At 37.4% G+C, this 21,012-nt stretch overlaps 1 protein-coding gene across 1 annotated transcript in view; it reads right to left on the reverse strand.

The window, feature by feature from the left end:
* The window catches only part of PNPT1 (polyribonucleotide nucleotidyltransferase 1), a gene marked incomplete at both ends in the record, with an annotated part of 53,291 nt that overhangs the window by 7,334 nt on the left and 24,945 nt on the right, over positions 1-21,012 (reverse strand). The window contains 10 exons of the mRNA XM_080710997.1: positions 241-324; positions 1,168-1,251; positions 2,260-2,323; positions 2,410-2,481; positions 3,725-3,831; positions 9,586-9,639; positions 11,368-11,457; positions 11,537-11,603; positions 15,037-15,073; positions 18,281-18,351. Coding sequence (XP_080567123.1) covers positions 241-324; positions 1,168-1,251; positions 2,260-2,323; positions 2,410-2,481; positions 3,725-3,831; positions 9,586-9,639; positions 11,368-11,457; positions 11,537-11,603; positions 15,037-15,073; positions 18,281-18,351 — 730 coding nt within the window. The remainder of the gene's footprint in view (positions 1-240; positions 325-1,167; positions 1,252-2,259; positions 2,324-2,409; positions 2,482-3,724; positions 3,832-9,585; positions 9,640-11,367; positions 11,458-11,536; positions 11,604-15,036; positions 15,074-18,280; positions 18,352-21,012) is intronic.

The following is a 21,012-nucleotide window of genomic DNA, read 5'->3' on the forward strand; positions in this document are numbered from 1 at the left end:
AAACCATAACTCTTCTAAAGTGAAAAACAAAATTTTTAGATATGTTTAATTTTAAATTGCTACATTTATAAATTACATTTTAAATTGCTAAATTTATAAAAAAGCACACAGAAAACTCACAGTAAAGATATCATATTCTTTTCTTTTTCTCATTTCTCAAATATATATTTTTGGAGCAATTCAGCAGGATAAAATAGCAAACCTACATGGTCTAACATTTAAACTTCATATAACTCTTACCTGTTTCAGCTTGAAGTTTTTTTAAATGATATCCACCTGGTCCAACAAATTTTGCTCGTTTTGATAATGGAACCTGAACAGTTTCTGAAATGTACGGCAGATTAATGAATAAGGATAATTTACTATTAAATGGAAAAAATGTTACTGGATTACAATTACTGAAAAAATGTCCAAGAATATACCCCCAAATTTAAAGTATTTTATTTTTTAGTTGATAGATAAAACAAAAATTAGCTACCTGGGCATGGTGGCACACACTGTAATCTCAGTACTTGGGAGGCTGAAACAGGAAGCTCTCAGGTTTTAGGACAGTCTCAGCAACTTAGCAAGACTCTCAGCAACTTAGGGAGACACTGTTTCAAAAACAAATGTAAAAAAGACTAGGAGTATAACTCAGCTGTAGAAAGCCCCTGGGTTCAATCCCTAGCACCACAAAAATAAAACATAATAATTATACATATTTATGGGGTGCAATGTGATCTTTCTATACACATATACATTATGTAATTTTTAAATAGTTCTGGGGATTGAATTCAAGGACATTCTACCTCTGAGCTACACCCCCAACCCTATTTTTATTTTTTGTCTTGAAACAGGGTCTCATTAAGTTGGGGCCTCTTGCTGGGGCTGTCCACAAACTTGTGATCCTCCTGTCTGAGCTTCCCACAGTATTGGGAATTACAAGTGTGCACCACCACACCTAGCTAATGTAATTAGCTAATGGTAAATAAGGGTGAACATAGCTCTCTCTTCCAACAGTCACCACTTCTATATGGTGAAACACTAAAAGTCCTTACTTCTAAAGTATTTTAGCAATAAAGTACTTAAAATATTTTTATTTTTTGTGTGTGGGGTAAAAATTTTAAACTATAATAATATAATAATACTTATAATTTCACAAAGCTAGTAATAATTTTAATGTATTACCTAAAACAGGTCCATTTTCTTTTCTAGATGCTCGAGGTTTTGAAATAGTTTTGTTCATAATCTGTAATATCTCTTTCTTTGCCACTAGAAGAGAGAAAAATACAGTAAAAGTTATAATTAAATAAAATAAGTAATGCTGGGCGTGATGGTGCACACTTGTAATCCCGGCGCTTGGGAGGCTGAGACAGGAAGATCACATAGGTTTGAAGCCAGCCTCAGCTACTGAGTGAGGCTTTCAGCAACTTAGTAAGACACTGCTTTCGAATAAAATATAAAAATAGATCTGGGAGTATAGCCCGGAGGTAGAAAGCCCCTGGGCTCTACCCCCAATACCCTCCCCCCCAAAAAAAAGTAATAAATGGGATCTGAAATAGCTACTCAGGGTGTTGCAAGAACTCCATTACTGAACTACATCCTAAATTGCCCAGGCTGGCCTTGAACTTGTAATCTTCCTGCTCTGGCATCCCAGGTAGCTGAGATTACAGGCATGCACCACAGCACCCAGCATACTCTTAGTTTTTATAGTATAAATCCAAACTCTTTAGCTTAATAATCAAAACTCTCCATATCCTAGTTATCTTAAAAATTCACTCATATTCCCTCTTCCATAAATGCTATTTTAGAAAGTTGCTTAATTTGAAAAAAAAATTCACTGAGCTCCCAATTGAATGGTTAGTCATTTGCCCAATGGATACTTCTTTTTTGTTGTTGTTGTACTAGGGATGGAACACAAGGCTTTCTACACCAGGGCTACACTCTCAGATCTATTTTATATTTCATTTGGAAACAGAGTCTCATTAGATTGCTGAGAGCCTCACTAAGTAGCTATGTGACCCTACTGTCTCAGCCTCTCAAGTACTGGGATTATATGTGTGCATCACCATGCCCTGTGGATACTTCTTGATCTTAATTAAATTACATAAAATTCCTTTGTATTTGGGCTATGCTAGGGATAAAAATCCAAGACCTACAATTACTGGGCAAGTGCTACACACTGGGCTATAACTGTAGCTCCATGAAATTCCATTTTTTAAGTCAATATTTTATAGGTCTAGTGGGAATTATAGTGGAGAATCATGCACAATGGCTTACCTGTTGCTTGTTGAATGGCCTCCATTACAATTTTTATTGGTATTCCAGGTAACTTAATATCAGCCTAATACAAAGGAGACAAAAATACACATTAATACCTGATATTATCAAAATACTACAAAAATCAAACAAAGTAGGCTTTAAAAATACCTGTAATGCAGTTATTCCCTTACTAGTACCGGCTATTTTGAAATCCATGTCACCATTGTAATCTTCAATTCCCTTTATGAATTTAAAAAATTATGAGAATGTGTTAAACAAAACTAAAATTCACCCAGTCACTGCAGAAGAACTTTAAAATACAGTTTTAGAAGTAAATTATGTCCTATAATTTTGTAATCCATTCATCTGTTGATGGACACCTAGTTGGTTCTATAGTTTGACTTTTGTGAATTGTGCTGCTATGAACGTGGGTGTGGAATTCTACTCAGCAATAAAAAATAACACAATTACATCATTTGCAAGATGATGGGAGGACCTGGAGAACATTATGTTAAGTGAGATTAGCCAAGCAGAGAAAGTGAAGGGGCCTATGTTTTCTCTAAAATGTGTGAGCTAGGGAGTATTTGGGATACCAGATGGATTCCAGGTAATAGAGAAGAAAGTCAGTGGAGCCAGGGAGGAAAGGTAGGGGAGGAGGAAGACTGAGATCCATCAGTAGCAACATTACCATCAACTATGAGTATACATGTGAATATACCAACATCAATGTGGGTACTTGGTGTTGGGAGGGAGGGAAATGGGGAGGTGGGAGGTACCAAGTACTATGTGCATGTATGTCATTATCAACATTAATTTACATTATGATGTGAGACTATAATGCACCAATAAAAGAAAAAGAATGTAAGCCACATCCTCTAGGAACAAATACAATGAAATATCTGCTATATTTCCTGCTGCTTCCAATTTGTAAATTTTAAAGCTATAAATATTTTCATCAGAAACATCATTTTTAGATCATGCCTTTCCCCAATAAATATGTAAGTATTACTTTACAATTACCTTAAATTAAGTCCTTATGAATAGTTATACTGTAATATGTAATATGTGTTATTATTGCTCTTATTGAGTGTGTGTGTGTGTGTGTGTGTGTGTGTGTGTGTGTGTGTTGTGTGTGTGTTACTGAGGATTGAACCCAGAGGCATTCCACCTCTGAGCTATACCCCCAGTTCTTTTTATTTTTTTTTGTTTTGAAATGGGGTCTTGATAGGTTGCTGAAAGTTTTGCCAAGTTGATAAGGCTGGTCTTAAATCTGAGATACTCCTCTCTCAGCTTTCTAAGTACTGGGATTAAGGGTGTGGAATATATATTTTTAAAGAACATCCTTTAAAATCCAAGGCAAACATACAGAGGTCGGAAGAACTACTGTACCAACTACTTAATACCAGCATCTTCAAAGCATATTCTACTTGTAAAGTATGTACAGTCTTCACCGTTAAACACCTGAAATTAGAAATATACTTGCCAGAATATCTGTCAATAAACGATAATCTTCTATTTCACCCGTCTCAGGACTGTTTTTGGTGACCAATCCTATTGCTACCCCTGCAACAGCAGATGAAACTGGAACCCCTATAATTTGAGAAAAAAGAGCTTTGTGTGTAATTTGTGTACTGGCCTAACATACACATTTATTATTCTGTTGACATTAATTTTAATGTAAGGGGATAGTATTCCCTAAGTTGACAATAACCAAAGCTGAGTTGGAAAAATTTTAAGAGGTCCTGACTACCTCATTTCTTTTTAGAACTATAATAAAGCCCATTAAGACAACTTTAAGAGCTGCTTCAGTAACTTGGATAACTTGGTAAAACTCTATTAATTGCAAACATTATGACCCTTAAATTGTCAGCTGCTTTGCCATTATGTTTTTAGCACCATCTTTCTTTTGTTGAAATGTAACCATGTATTTGGTAAATACTTCCAGCCCAAAACCCTCAGTTCACCTCCCAATGGCAGCTACCATTAATGTAGCCACTCGAAAATTTCTGCCACAAATGTAAATGACAACACAGTATTTTTATTTTCTTTACTCAAGGGAGCATGCTATACATATCCATTATTCTGCACCTTGCCTAATTAACTTAATAACATATCTTGCTTATATGATAAATATCACCACACAAAGCTCTATCTTATTCCTGTGAATGGTTACCTAGAGCTAGCCATATATTATTATAAGTTACAAGTACAACTGGAATTGCTCACTTAAAAGGTTTATTATGTAATCCAAGCATTTGGGAGGCTGAGACAGGAGGATTGCAGTTTGAGGACAGTCTCAGCTACCCAGTGAGTAGCTACTCAGCTACTCATTTGCAATTTGGTGAGACCCTGTTTCAAAAATAAAGAATAAAAATTAGGGCTGGGGTGTAGCTCAGAGGTAGAATGCCCCTGGGATCGATCCCTGGTACTGCAAAAAAAAAAAAAAAAAAAAAAAAAAAAAAGGTTTATGTATATTATGCTATCAAAATATATGAGGAATGTATGCTGTTATGTATTTCCTTTCCTTTTGTAGTGCTAGGGATTGATCTCAAGGGGATTCTACCTCCCAGCCCTGTCCTATTATTTATTTGGAAATAGGGTCTTGTCAAGTGCTGAGAGTCTCAATAATTGCTCAGGCTGGCCTTAAATTTGTGATCCTCTTGTCTCAGCCGTGATCCTCCTGTCTCAGCCTCCCAAGTATTAGGATTATGGGTGTGTGCCATCATACCTGGCCTTGGTATCCTTTTTAATTCGTCTTAAACATTTTAATCTTTGCCAATCTAATGAGTAAAAACCATCATTTATTTTATCATGCTTTTTTTTTTATAGGTACTGGAGTTCCTGGAAGCCCTTCTACCTCTGGGCTACACTCCCAGACCTATTTTATATCTTTTATTTGGGAACAGGGTCTCTTAAAGCCAGCATGGCTGGCTTCGAACCTGCGTGATCCTCCTGTCTCTGCCTCCCAAGTGTGGGAATTACAAGCGTGCGCCACCACGCCCGGTGAAACCATCGTTTATTTTAAAAATTGACTTCTCTTTATGAATGTGTTTATAAATTTCTTATTGTTTCTTTTTTTTTTTTTGGTGATACGGGGAATGGAACCCAGAGGCATTCTACCTAGCTCTATTTTTTATTCTTTATTTTGAAAGGGTCTCACTGAGTTGCAGAGGGCCTCAATAAGTAGCTGAGGCTGGCTGTGAACCTGTGATCTACCTCTCAAGTACTGAGATTACAGGTGTGCCACTACACCTGGCTCTATATTTTATTTATTGGGTAATTGCCTGGTTCAACATTTTTTACTTGGTGAGCAGTCTTTTTCTTTCTTATTAATGATTTACAAGAGTTCTTCCTCTCTCTTTCTTTCTCTCTTTCTTTCTTTCTCTTTCTTTCTTTCTTTATTTTGGTACTGGGGATTGAACCCAGGTAAGGGGCATATTATCTCTAAGCTACATCCGCAGCTCTTTTTTATTGAAACAGGGTCTCACTAAGCTTCTGAGGGTTTTGTTAAGTTGCTGAGGCTGCCTTTGAAACTGTGATCCTCATGTCTCAGCCTCCCAAGTTCTGGGATTACAGGTATGTGTCACCATGCCTGGCTTATAAGAGCTCTTTCAAATTTTTCTTTTCAGTGCTGTAAGAGCTCTTCCAACACAGATACATTGTTATTAAAATATAAACATTAAATATATTAAATAGAGTATAAAATATACTTCCTAATTTGTTTCTTTTGCTTATACAGATTTTTTGGGGTAGTGGCAGAATATTTAAAGTTTATTCAATCTGGGTTACTGGATTTTGCTTAGGAAAGCATTTTTCTCCAAGATTTTGGTAAAATATTCCACGTTTTATTAAAAAATAATATTTAGGTTTTGATTAGCTGGAAATTATTTTGGTATAAAGAAGTATATAAAAGACATTGCCGGGTGTTGTGGCGCAGGCTGATAATCCCAGTACTTGGGAGACTAAGACAGGAGGATTGTAGGTTCACTACCAGCCTCAGCTACTCAGTGAGGTACTCTGCAACTTAGTGAGATCCTGTTTCAAAATAAAGAATAAAAATGGGGCTGAGGGGGTGGAGCTTGGAGGTAGAATGCACCTGGGTTCAATCCCCAGTACCGCAAAAAAAAAGAAAAAAAAAGTATAAAAGTTATCTAATATTATTCTTTCTAATTAATCTCATGACTTAAAAATCCATTGCTTCCACTTAGGTCTCTTTGCCAAGTTTTGGATTTTTATAACCAAACTGCCTCTCTCAAAGGATTTTAAAGTAAATATTCAAAATTGAATCATTCCAAATAAACCTTTTCCTTGCTTTATTCCTATGTGGGTTAAAAGCAATTAAGTCATTCATGCCAGAATCAATACTTCTCTTATCATTAATTATAGTCCAAGTCTTTACAAAGATGTTTATCTTCTAAATTCTTCAGAAAGATATGCTTTCTCCTGAATATTGAAATACCCATTGATGCCAGGCATGGTGGCACATGCTTGTAACACCAGTACTTGGAAGGCTGAGACAGGAGGACCACAGTTCAAGGTCAGCCTCAGCAAGTACTGAGAGTCTCATCAATCTAGCGCAAGCCAATTACCTTCAACCAAGTTCATTACTCATCCCCAATGTGTCCTGAATATATTTATATTATCTTTGATGTGTGTGTGTGTGTGTGTGTGTGTGTGTGTGTGTGTGTGTGTTTTACTGGGGACTGAACTTGAACTTAAGGACATTCTACCTCTAAACTATACCCCTATCTTTATTTTACTTATTTTGAAACAAGGTCTCATTAAATTGCTGCGGGCTTAAGATGCTAAGGCTGGCCTCGAACAGTCCCCCAAGTACTCAGATTACAAGTAAACAAATTAAAAAAACACCCTTGGCTGTTAGCATTATTTTTTATATTTGTTATAGTACCTCTAAACTTTTCTTTTTAAAAAAGGTAAAAGCTGTATCCCCAGGGTACAGGACAGTGCCTTGCTTAGGGAATGGGAAGCACTCATTTGTTTGAACTGAACAGTATACTTTTTCTTGGCCATTCCCACAGCACTTGCCAAATTTAACTTTTATATATAAGGCTTTTTATCCTGTTGATTGTTTTTATAAATAATTTTAATCATGTAATATGTTAGTTACTTATTTCTTTTTTTATCAGTATCCTTTTTCATAGTTCAGTTTTGTCACTAAAAGAGACAAAGTGGAAAATAATGCACCCTGGCTTATTCTATGTGAGAGCCACCCCCCCCCCGCAACTTGCTGATCAGATTAGCCAGTCCCCTTTGCACATCTTTCAACCAGTCATGAATAGTACCTATCATTGATTGAATCTAAATTACATCACCTACAAAAAGATATCATAAGCCAGGCGTGGTGGCGCATGCTTGTAATCCCCATGCTTGAGAGGCTGAGACAGGAGGATCACATAGGTTCGAAGCCAGCCTCAGCTACTTAGGGAGGCTCTCAGCAACTTAGTGAGACCCTGTTTCCAAATAAAACATAAAACCGGTCTGGGAGTATAGCCCGGAGGTAGAAAGCCCCTTGGTTCCACCCCTAGTACCACCACCATCAAAAAAAAGATATCATACACTGCCAAGATGGATTCTTTTTTTGTGTGTGGGTGGGTCTGGGGATGGAACCCAGGGGCATTTGACCTCCGAGCTACACCCCCTGCCTTATTTTTTATTCTTTATTTTGAAACCGGTCTCACTAAGTTGCAGAGGGCCTCACTCAGTAGCTGAGGCTGTCCGCGAACCGCGATCCTCCGGTGCCAGCCTCCTGAATGCTGGGATTACAAGCGTGCGCCACCACGCCTGGCTTGGATTCTTGATACACAATATTTACAGCATCCCCTCCCCTGACACTTCACATTATGAAAACAAGTTTATTATGGCATGTTTTCATTTTGGGTGTCTTTTGACTCCTTTGTTCTATAGCCCTTTTCCTTTCTAAAATACTAAAAAAACACTCAAGTTATTTAAGAGTCTTGTGAGAGGTCACTGTAAAGTTCACTAAGTTAAACTTTATAGAAGTACTCTTCTTGTCTTCTAAATAAAACCTTTTTCTGTCCCTGGGATAAAACTGGTTTTTCATGGTTTCTCAAAAACTGTCAACATGGCTCAGTGATCTTTATCCTGACGTTCTTTCTCATCATCGTCCAGGTGGGTTTTTGTCTAGACTAAAAATATGAATTCCTCTAAAGGAGTTAGACTCATATTGTATATTTTATCTTTTAGTTAATATTTTCAGTGTTTATTCTGTTTTCCAGTGTATCTAAATCTAATGTGAAATGAGAAGAAAGACATTACATTTGTTGAACGAATGCATGAAGATGAAAAACAGCAGTATTTTACTAGCTACTTTACTTATTTATGCAGTACTGGGGATGGAACCCAGGGGCATTCTACCTCCATGCTATACCGCATCCATATTTTTTATTATTTATTTTGAAACGTTGTCTCACTGAGTTGCAAAGGGTCTCAAGTAGTAGCTGAGGCTGTCTGCAGACTGCAATAATCCTGTCTCAGCCCCCCAAATGCTGGGATTACAAGCATGCGCCACCATGCCTGGCCTGCTTCCTATTTGAAACTTCTTTGGGGTTTGGAATCTATTCTGGAGCTCTGTACCCTTTAAAAGATGACAAAGTTCCCTAGATAACCAAGATAAGTAATTTTCAGGGTACTGCTTTAATTAAAAATAAGAATTCCAGGCCGGGCGTGGTGGTGCGCGCTTGTAATCCCTGCGCTTGGGAGGCGGAGACAGAAGGATCACGCAAGTTCGAAGTCAGCCACGCTAGCTTAAGCGACCCTGTTTCCACATAAAAAAGTATAAAAATAGGTGTGGGAGTGTAGCCCATGGGAGTGTAGCCAGAGATAGAAGGGCTTCCAGGAACCCTAGTACCACCAAAAAAAAAAAAAAAGAAAAAAAAAAAAAAAAAAAAAAAGAATTCCAGCCTGGCATAGTTGTGCACGCTTGTAATCCCCGTGCTTGGAAGGCTGAGACAGGAGGATCGTGTAGGTTCAAAGCCAGCCTCAGATACTTAGTGAGGCTCTCAGCAACTTAGTGAGACCCTGTTTCCAAATAAAGTATAAAACAGGTCTGGGAGTGTAGCCCGAAGGTAGAAGGCCTGTGGGTTCCATTCCCAATACCACCAAAAAAAAAAAAAAAAAAAAAAAAAAAGAATTCCAGTAAACAGCTGGATATTTGAATTTTACTTTGCAACTATCTTGCCTCTGACCTAGTCTGGTAATCTATAATCTGACTTTAAGACTTACTAAAATCCAATTTTAAAGAAATCTTATTTTAAACTAATCAGATATAGATATAGTAGCAGATTTAAGGCATAATTCTTTTACCTGCATCCATTAATGCCAAACTTCCACCACACGCAGATGCCATAGAAGATGATCCTGTGGAAAGAAAACACTTGCATTATACTGACTTTTTAATTTTTACCAGGGTCTGGGGATTGAAAACTCAGGGACCTTCTACCTGACCTACAACCCAGCCTTATTTTATTTTATTTTTTGAACCAGAGTCTCACTTTAATTGCATAAGGTCTCACTAAGATGCTAAGGCCATCCTTGAACCTAGGATTCTCCCGTTTCACCCCTCCTAAGTACTGGAATTACAAGCTAGTACCACCATGTTTGGTTGTACTCACTTTTAAAAACGTAAAATGTTACTATCAGTTATTTCCTTATAAATATTCAATTATTGCATAAATATTCAATAACCTTTTCTTTCTTTTTGTACTAGGGTTTGAGCCCAGGGCATTCTACCTCCAAGCTACTGAGAGCCCTTTCTATGTTTTTAAATTTTGAAACAGGGTTCCTTTTAGTTGCTGAGGCTGGCCTCACTGTGCTCTGCTCTTCCTTTTGCTTAAAAGCCCTTAAATCAATCTTTCTAAAGCCCCAAACTACAGAGCAACACAATGTAGTAGGCACTGGTCATTAATTTATTTACTTAAATTTAAAATAATTGAAATAAATGCTATTCCTAAACTGGTTAACACAAATATAGAGGATTCCCATTATCACAGAGTTCCATTGGACAGTATTGTTGCAGGCCTTATGATTCTGAAAAACCACTCACACAGACTAATATTATCTCTTTTGTTTTCATCAGAAGGTAAAAATACAGGATTCTGGCTCTCTCATTGGGCCATTAGCCTATTCATATTCAACAGAGAAGAGGTAAGTATCTGGTTTGTTTGTTTGTTTGTTTGTTTGTTTATTTATTTTTTGGTGGTACTGGAGGTGGAACCCAGAGGCTTTCTACCTTCGGGCTATACTCCCAGACCCATTTTATATTTTATTTGGAAACAGGGTCTCACTAAGTTGCTGAAACCCTCACTCAGTAGCTGAGGCTGGATTCGAACCCCTGTGATCCTCCTGTCTCAGCCTCCCAAGTGTGGGGATTACAAGTGTGCGCCACCACGCCCGGCTAAGTATCTGGTTTAATTCTGAGCTTATTTTGGTGCTTATCCCTTATTATCTCTAACTATCTCATCTCTATCTATTCTACCTTTAATGTTCTACCTTTAAGAACTCTCAGTCCTTTCTGCCTTCAATGACTGTAGCTGGCCTGCGTTCTTGAGCTTTCTAGCTCAGTTTCCCTCTGTAGGATCCACTTACTATTCACCTCCTGATATGTGATAGGTATCCGCTGCCTATTGGATCGCTCTGTTTTAACCCCTCCTCTCTTTAAGCTAGCCTGGTGATCTGTTTGTAAAAAAAAAAAAAAAAAAAGAAAAGAAAAGAAAAAAAAGAAAAAAAAAGAAACCCAAACTGCATCTGTTATAACAGATACAAGAAGACCAATACTTGTTTTATGCTGATTTTAAAACAAACCATTAGTTAAGAACAGAGACTCAACTGCATGATCAATTAAACACATTTTCTCATGCATTTTCTCTAGGCTTGGACTCTATAATAAAACATAATGTAACATCATTTCTGAAAAGTAAGAATATAACAGGAACTGGGCATGGTGACACAAGGCTGTAATTCCAGTACTTGGGAGGCCAAGACAGGAGGATTGTAGGTTTAAAGGCCAACTTCAATAACTTAGTGAGAACCTGTATTAAAAAAAAAAAGTAGTATTTTATACTAAGGAACAAATATCTTATTACATACCATTTGACTCTAGAACTTCAGATGTGACTCTTATGGTAAAAGGAAAATCTTTGGGAATAACAGGATACAAAGCTTTCTCGGCAAGAGCACCTAAATTAGAATAGAAAATAAGCAAAAAATGTACTAAGTCTCCATAAGAACATATATAAGTTTATAGATTTGTACTTACCATGCCCAAGTTCTCTTCTATTTACACCAGTAACTTTGCCAATTTCATTAGTTGCGTAAGGAGGAAACTGAAAATACATACACACTTAAATAACTGATACAGAAAGACACTCAAGATATATTACTAAAGTAATAAAACAAGTTACAAAATAATAGAATCCCATTTTTGTTTAAAAAATACACATTCACATGTGTAGTATGTGTGTGTATATGTATATGTGTGTGTGTATGTATGTGTGTGTGTATGTGTAAACATGTAGTTAGGTATATGTGGAAAGTGTCTGGTGTAAATCTAAGAAATAAACCACATTGCTAAAGTCGCTATTTGTAGTATGTAAGGAAATTAAGCCATGGGAAATGGATAGTTATAGGGATTTACACTATAAATTTCCATAATGTTTAATATTAACAGTAACAAAATACTTTTTTCTAAGAATAAACAAACATATTTAAAAAGCAGTACACATTGAGGAAATATGGGTTCTATTTTAGCTAGAGGTTATCAACTTTTTTACTGTTATGTTACCTTCAAGGAATATGAATAAGTTGTAATGATTTAAAAATAAGGAGGTTTCCCATAAAAATCTGGAATTCCACTTTAACAAAAAGGTTTTCAAAAGGAGCAATTAATTAAGAATCTGATCAAGCTTTGGCTCTAGCAGAGAATTTGCAGTAAATTAAATGGAGAGAGAAATACGCTGAAATGTACCATGAGTGTACAGTCAGCAATACCCAGATGGCAGGGAGCTCAAACAGGTCTGGGGTTCAGCAGGTAAGATTGCAAGATAAGAATGTGATGTATAGATTAGGAGATTCAAAGAAATATCAACTTTTCAAAAACTGAACAAAACTAAAGTATCTAAGGATGTACACAAGAAATATAAGGAAGCAGTTACTATAAAATTAGGAGAGAATTAGTTACCTTTAGGGGAGGATGGACACTGAGATTGGGATGAAAAACATGGAGAAATTACAGAGGCTGGCAAGGTTCCATTCCTTGACCTGACTGTTGGTTTCAAGGTTGTGTCTCAGAAAACCTCACTAAGCACCTGTAATCCCAGTACTTGGGAGGCTGAGACAGGAGACTCCCAGGTTTGAGGACAGTCTCAGCAACATACTGAGACTCTGTTTTAGTTGTTGTGGTGGTAGCTGCACTGGGGATTGAACCCAGGGCATTCTACCTCTAAACTACACCTCCAGCCCTATTTTTTTTTTTTTTTTTTTTTTTTTTTGCGGTACTGGGGATGAAACCCAGGGGCATTCTACCTCTGAGCTACACCACTAGTGCTATTTTTTATTCTTTATTTTGAAACAGTGTCTCACTGAGTTGCAAAGAGCCTCACTAAATTTTTGAGGCTATCCAAGAATGGTGTTCCTCCTATCTCAGCCTCCCAAAGGCTGGGATTACAAGTGTGCAGCACTACACCTGGCTCCTATTTTTTATTCTTAGCTTTGAAATTGGGTCTCACTAAGTTGTGGAGGGCCTCACTAAGTAGCTGAGGCTGGCTGCAAACCTGTGACCTGACTTAGCTTCCCAATTACTGAGATTTCAAGCATGTGCCATTACTGCAAGCCGAGATCCTGTTTTTTTTTTTTTGTTTATTTATTTATTTATTTTTTGCGGGTCTGGGGATGGAACCCAGGGGCATTTGACCTCCAAGCTACACCCCCTGCCCTAATTTTTATTCTTTATTTTGAAACAGGGTCTCACTAAGTTGCAGAGGGCTTCACTAAGTAGTAGCTGAGGCTGTCCGTGAACTGTGATCCCCCGGTCTCAGCCTCCCCAATGCTGGGATTACAAGCATGTGCCACCACGCGAGGCTCGAGATACTGTTTAAAAACAAAAAATAAAAAGGCCTGGGATGTAGCTTGAAGGCAGAATGCCCCTGGGTTCAATCCCTAGTACCAAAAAGAAAAAAAGAAAGAAAAACGTATTAAGCCATCTTCTGTTTTTATATGGTGTTTCAGTACCTATACTTTATTTTATACTAAAAGGGTTTAAAAAATGGAATAATGTGACAGTAATAGTTCCTTCTTTAGCGCCTTTCCTGATCTCTCTTCCCAGTAATCAGCTAGAGCTGCATTTTCTACAGCTGTTCTTCATAGAGTGCATGTGTGCACCAATTCATGACAAAAGATGTGCTTTAGTCAATTATAATTCCTGAGTTCTGTATCATCTGGGTACACTCAGAACAGAAGACATATACATATTTTTTTGTACTGGGATTGAACTCATGGGCATTCTACCTCCAAGCTACACCCTAGACCTTTTTAATTTATTTATTTTAGTATTGTAGACTGAGCATTCTATTTCTAACCTACATTCCCCAACCCATTTTGTTTTTTTCCCTTTAAAACAGTCTTGCTAAGTTGCTGAGGGTTTCACTAGATTGTTGAGGCTGGCCTCAAACTTGTGATCCTCTCATCTCAGCCTCTTGAATACTGAAGTTTACAAGCATGTGCTAAGGCCAGGCTATTTTCAAAAGAGTCTTGCTAAGTTGCTCAGTGTGGCTTCAAACTTGTGACCCTCCTGTCTCAGCAGTCTAAGTACTGTGATTACAGGCATGTGCCACTAGGCTCAGCTAGAAAAATATATCTACCAGGGATACAAGACCTTTGTGAATCTCCAGGCTTGCGGCATTCTGCAGCATATACTGTCTACATAATGTTTTCTCTATTCATTATAACAGGTTTGATAAAAGTGAAATACTGGGATGCTGGGCGGCTAAGAGTGTTAACTCAAGTGACTATACTTTTCACTAGCCTCCATAATGCATGCTTCAAATAATAAAATTAAGAGGATTATATGTTATTTTGGGTCCCTCAAGATTAGTTGTGAGGAAAAGCAATCACAACTTTAATCAAATCTAATAACTTCATATAAAGTAACAATGTTAAACACCTCATATCTTTTACTATTAGTCAACTGAGCAAATAAGAACATTTAAATGAGCTGATAGGAGAAAGTCATTTGTCATCTGAGGTATCTGAGAAGTCCTACTTTTGTCTGACACACATATATACAGTATCCTAAAACAACACTGTCTACTAAACTTTAAACTTTTTTTTTTTTTAGTGGTAATGGGGGTGGAACCCAGGGGCTTTCTACCTCCAGGTTATACTCCCTGACCTATTTTATACTTTATTTGGAAACAGGGTCTCTCTAAGTTGCTGAGAGCCTAAGTAGCTGAGGCTGGCTTGGAACCTGTACGATCCTCCTGTCTCAGCCTCCCAAGCACAGGGATTACAAGTGTGCGCCACCATGCCCGGCTTACTTTTAACTTTTATGTATGACTTAGAATAGGAAGTTAATCATTGGAAAGCTATTATCTCTCTAAATCCCTTCTGTATGCAATAAAATAAAGAGCTCAAATCAACTTAGCAGACATCTGATAAAATGTTAATGGGAGAACATAGATAGTAGTATTCACTGTAAAGTGCTTTCCATTTTGCAGTATTCTAGAAAATTTTCCCAAAATGTTGGAGAAAAATTTACCTTACCTCATAGTGCAGCATGAAATTTTTATCTTTTATCCCACTACAAACAAAAGATATAACGTTAAAAACATTATATGACATAAAACTATTCCAATAAACAACTAAAAAAGATTTAAGAGGCTTAAAAATTAGGTATTAATGAAAGTTGGTCTGAAACAGAACACATGAAGAATTAGAAAGATGTAAAAGAGATTTTTCTTCTTTTTTTTTTTTTTGAGATCAGGTCTTACTATATTGCCTACACTGGTCTTGAATTCCTGGGCTCAAGTGATCCTCCGTTCTCAGCCTCCCAACAAGCTAAGAAATATCTCCCCCTCCCCCCAACTCTGGGGCATATGAATGAATTTAATAAAGACTGAAGAAAATAATTTTTGCTTCAAATATAAGCTCTTAATTATTCAGATTTGAACAGTAAGGTAGAAGACATGTATTTTTAAGCATTAACAACTACTGAGAATCCTAAATATTATAACCACAATAGTTAATAGTTTACCTATGATCTTTCTCTCAGTCAACACTGAAAGGATCAGTAACTGAAATGATGTAGCTGAAAGTAATCAGAAGAGCTGACAGGCAACGATCTTTTCAGAGTTTGATAAAAGAGAACTGTTGTGAAACAATTCTTGGTGGCAGGAAACCAGGTTCACCCATGACGTCACACACAGGCTTGTAGGACCTATAGTACCACTTTGGGGAGAATTACAAAAGGTACCTGTCTTTGCATAAGATTTAGAAAAAATCCTGAGGTAGTGTACAATGTGTGTAACCATAAACCACAGCCTTGGAAAACACCTAAAAAAAAATCAAACTCCTTCAGAAGACTAAAGGAATCATAAATGTGTGGGGCTAGAAAGGAAGACAGAAACCACTGGCCCAGGTCCCATATTTTACAAGAAAAGAAAACCAAAGACCAATACAGACTAGTAATATGTGTCTCTTCATTTACACAGTTACAAATTTAAGACTATAACACATGGAGGTTCTCTAGACAAGAACAAAAAGTGAAGAAAGGTAGAGAAACCAATTTTTGGCTCAGGTAGGAATATAAAATAGAAATATAAGAGCCCCCCCCCCACCATATTAAGATGAACATTTCAGCTTTACACATATGGCATTGCCAATTTTCATCAGAAACATTAAAAACAATTCAGGCAGTTATCCTAAAAATCCTAGGATTACCCTCATCAGTTGGGCAGTAGGAAGAGGGAAGCAGAATCCTGTGGCAATCTGGGATCACTGATCAGGAAAAGGGAAGTGGCCCTATTAGATACCGAGGAAAGAAAGAAGTGACTTTAGAGTCCCCAGGCTCTGATGCAGTGGTGCTGGTGGAACTGGTCATCTAAAATTGATCACCATGATTTCCCCACCAATTTTCAAGAACAGAGAAAAAGGGCCAACTTTTTTTTTTTTTCTTTCCCAGTACTGGGTATGAAAACCAAGGGCATTCTACTTCCAAGTTACACCCCGACTTTTTATTCTCTATTTTGAAACAAGAGTCTCACTGAATTGCAAAGAGTCTTGCTAAGTAGCTGAGGCCATCTGCAAGCCTCTTGTCTCTGCCTCCCAAATGCTGAGATTACAAGCGTGTGGCACCATGCCTGGCTAAGACAACTATTTCTTAACACAAAATCACAATGTAGCTTGGGACTGGACAAAATTTTCATTAAGAGCTTCCAGATTTTTATTCAGCAACTGGGACTTTTGCCGGTTTGTTTTCTTATTTATAATGAAAAACCAAAATAAAACAAAACAAAAACCCTACTTATTCAAAATTACCTAGAAAATCAATTCCGAAAAATGGTTCTAGAGAAAGAGAATATAAATGTACTCACAATAAAAAATTAAATCTGTTCCTATTATATGTTCCAAATAAATGATTTAGAAGACAATATAGCATGCACACACAAATATCTTCTGACTTCATAAATAGAAAAATGAAGTAGAGAGATACAAATTAAATAATTAATAATAAGCCGGGCGTGGTAGCGCATGCTTGTAATCCCAGCATTTGGGAGACTGAGACGGGAGGATTCTGCAGGTTCAAACCAGCCTCAGCTACTTAGTGAGGCCCTTTGCAACTCAGTGAGATTCTGTTTCAAATAAAGAATAAAAAAAATAGGGCTGGGGGTGTCGCTCAGAGGTAGATGCCCCTATGTTCTACCCCTAGTACTGCAAAATAAATAAATAAAGAAAGAATAATAATAATAATAGCTGGGCATAGTGGCACACACTTTTAATCCCAGCAGTCAAGACAGGAGGATCACATTTTGCAGACAGCCTCAGCTACTTAGTGAGGACTTCTGCAACTCAGTAAGACACTGTTTCAAAATAAAGAATAAAAAAATAGGGCTGGGGTATAGTTCAGAGGTAGAATACCCCTAGATTCCATCCTCAGTAACACACATAATAATAATAATAATAATAATAATAATAATAATAATAATAACAACAACAACAACAACAAATTTTATTATATATTATTATTTTATTAATATATTATATATTAATAAAATATATTTTATTATATATATTATTATTATTATTATTATTATTATTATTATTATTATTAAACTGGTCATGCTGGCACATATCTGGAATCCCAGGAATTGGGAGGCCAAGATAGGATCGCAGGTTTGAGACCGCCTCGGTAACATAGTGAGACTCTCAAGAACCTAGTGAGACCCTTTCTGAAAACAAAAAAATAAATAAAAAGGACTGGGGTTATAGAATGTCTCTGAATTTAAGCCTCAGTACTAGCAAGGCATGGTGGTGCATACTTGTAATCCCAGTATTTGGAAGGCTGAGATAGGAGGATTCCAAGTTTTCAGCCAGCCTCAGCAACTTAGTTGTCAGGCTCTCTGCAATGAGTGAGATCCTGTTTTAAAATAAAGAATAAAAAGCCGGGAATGGTGGTGCACACTTGTAATCGCAGCATTCAGGAGGCTGAGACAGAAAGACGTGGTTCACAGGCAGCCTCAGCTACTTAGTGAGGCCCTTTGCAACTCAGTGAGACCCTATTTCAAAATAAAGAATAAAATATAGGGCTGGGAGTGTAGCTCAGAGGTAGAATGCCCCAGAGTTCAATCCCTAGTACTGCAAATAAATAAATAAATAAATAAATAAATAAATAAATAAACCCCAGCACCACCCCTCCAACACACAATTAATAATGACTAGAAATATCCCATGAATTCCAATTATGTATGGGAACAAACATAAAACACAACATTGTAAAAACATAGCTTACTTTATAGCTGTTATAATTTGATCCGACTTTATACTGGATTCTAATGAATCAAATGTAACCGTACAAAGCACCTAAAAAAGAAGAAAAGAAATCCTTTAGGTGTGTGTGTATATGGTATTGGGGACCGAACCCAGGGGGCATTTTACCTCCAAGCTACACCTCCAGTCCTATTTTATATTTAATTTTGAAACAAGGCCTCACTAAGTTGTTGAGAGTCTTGCTAAATTGCTGAGGCTGGCCTCAAACCTATGATCCTCCTATCTCAGTTCCATCCCAAGTACTGTGCTTATAGGTATGTGCTACCATGCCTGGCTCCTTAGGTTTTCATGTACTAATAACAAAAATAAATGCAACAGCGACATATATATATATTTGTTACTGTTTGATTTGGTGCTAGGGATTGACCTGCTGGCTTCATGCATGCTAAACACATGCTGTACCACTGCGCTGCACTCATAGCCCCAAACTAAAAATAGGCGAAGAGTCCAATTAACTCTTTAAAGAAACATATGCACATTCTACACAGTACTAGCTATGGCACTTGATATAGTAAATACTTATTCTATATTTTCAAGCTATATGTAAATCCCAGTGATTCAAAGATGTATCATATAAACTACATATTTAAAGCACCAAACTAGGAGTGCTGGGTAGAGGAAGGAATATTTATAAAAATTATGAATTAATCCATTAAAGCCTCAACAAATGTTCAGCCAACAAAACTGCTTACTTTATAAAAAAGTCAATCTTTGGAGGGATATAACATAATTCAGGTACTCTCCAATGCCTCATGTACAAAGTACAGGATATACTCTACAAAGAATGGAGACCGATCCTTAGTTAAGATGTTAGATTAACAAAAGTTTATAACAGCTATCAAAATTATACTCAGACAAAAAAGAATGGAAATTCTAGAACTGAAATACATATTATCTCATAATTAAGTGGAGATGACAAGTGTCAGTGAATATTGTTAAAGCTTCAAACAAAAGTGACTCCATCTTGACCAGAAATTCCCAAGTCTTGCTTGGTACACCCTTTCCTTTTGGTTCAGCCTTTTGCTGACCCCTCTGCCTAGGGACAGCCCCATTATCTTGCTTAACCCTGATGCAACTACCCCCTTTGGCAAGAGATAACCATTGCTCCTGCCATCCTGTAGAATCTCCCCTTAACAAACTTCTTGACCATAGTTATCCCACTCCACCTCCCTGTAGAATCTCTCCTTAAACAACCTACATAAACTTTTAGTCTGGATGTGGACATGTGCTCCAAATTTTCCTGGAGACCCCCTCCACATAATTTATCCCAATAAAGCCTGTACTGCTACTGAGCCATCTCCTGTTTCCCTCCCTGAACCTTCCAAATATGAAATTCAGATTAATAGAAATTCCCCAAGGGACTGAGTTATGGTGGCTCATCTCTGGAATTCCAGTACTTGGGAGGCTGAGATAGAAGGATTGCAGGTTCAAGACCAACCTTAGCAACTCAATGAGAATCTCAGCAACCTAGCAAGATCTTGTTTCAAAAGAAAATAACACAAAACGGGTGCTGGAGAAAGAGATTAGAGGTAGAAGCCTCTGTGTTCCATCTGCAGTACCACAAACAGCAACAACAGAAATTGGACAAAAGAAATTGCTCAAGGGGCTAGAGGTGTACTTTAATGGTGGAGCACTTGCCTAGAATGCATGGGGCCCTTGGCTGGGTTCCCAGTATCATCCTCACCAAAGGAAGAAGGGAGAAGGGGAGGGGGAGGAGGAGACAAAATGATACAATGTCAATTAGAGAGGTACACAGGACATATTCTTAGGTACCCCTGGGATATCTAAAAGAGTAACCTATACTTGTAATTTAAGAAGGAAAGAAGAGAATGAAGAAGAGAACTAAAGAAATAATGACTGAAACTTCTCAGATTTGATGAAAAGACACAAATTTATAGATTTCAATTTTTTAATTCTAAATTCACTGTAAATAATACCTTTTGTGATCTTACAACTGAAAACTTAAGACAGGACAAATCTGGAATGCATCCTCGTAATAACAACAAGCCAGGTGAGGTAGTGTACTCCTGTAATCCCAGTACTTGGAAGGCTGAGAAAGGAGGTTCACAGGTGTATAGAAAGCTTCAGCAACTTAGCAAGGCTCTCAGCAGCTTAGTGAGACCCTATTTCAAAATAAAAGATAAAACAGGGCTGGAGGTATATATATCTCTGGGGTAGAATGACTCTGTGTTCAATCCCCAGTACCTCAAGAAAACCAAACCAAATAAAATAATGGGGAATAAGTCAGGCGTAGTAGCACACGCCTGTAATACCAGTACTTGGGAGACTGAGATAGGAGTACATATTCGAGGTCAGCCTCAGTAACTTAGTGAGATCCTCATCAGCTTAGCAAGACCCTCTTTGAAAACAGAAAATAGCTGGGTGTGGTAGTGCACGTTTGTAATCTCAGTACTTGGGAGGTTGAGTCAGGAGGATCATAGGTTCACAGCTAGCCTCAGCTACTTAGTGAAGCATTCCAAAACTTGGTGAGACCTGTTTCAAAATAAACGATAAAAAATAGGACTGGGAGGGTTGGGCATGGTGGTACACACTTGTAATCCCAGCATTCGGGAAGTTGAGAGAGGAGGATCATGGTTCGCGGACAGCCTCAGCTACTTAGTGAGGCCCTCTGCAACTCAGACCGTTTCAAAATAAAGAATAAAAAAATAGGGCTGTAGCTGTAGCTTGGAGGTA

The sequence above is a fragment of the Muscardinus avellanarius genome (genome assembly GCF_963383645.1).
Source record: "Muscardinus avellanarius genome assembly, chromosome: 15".
Lineage (NCBI taxonomy): Eukaryota > Metazoa > Chordata > Mammalia > Rodentia > Gliridae > Muscardinus > Muscardinus avellanarius.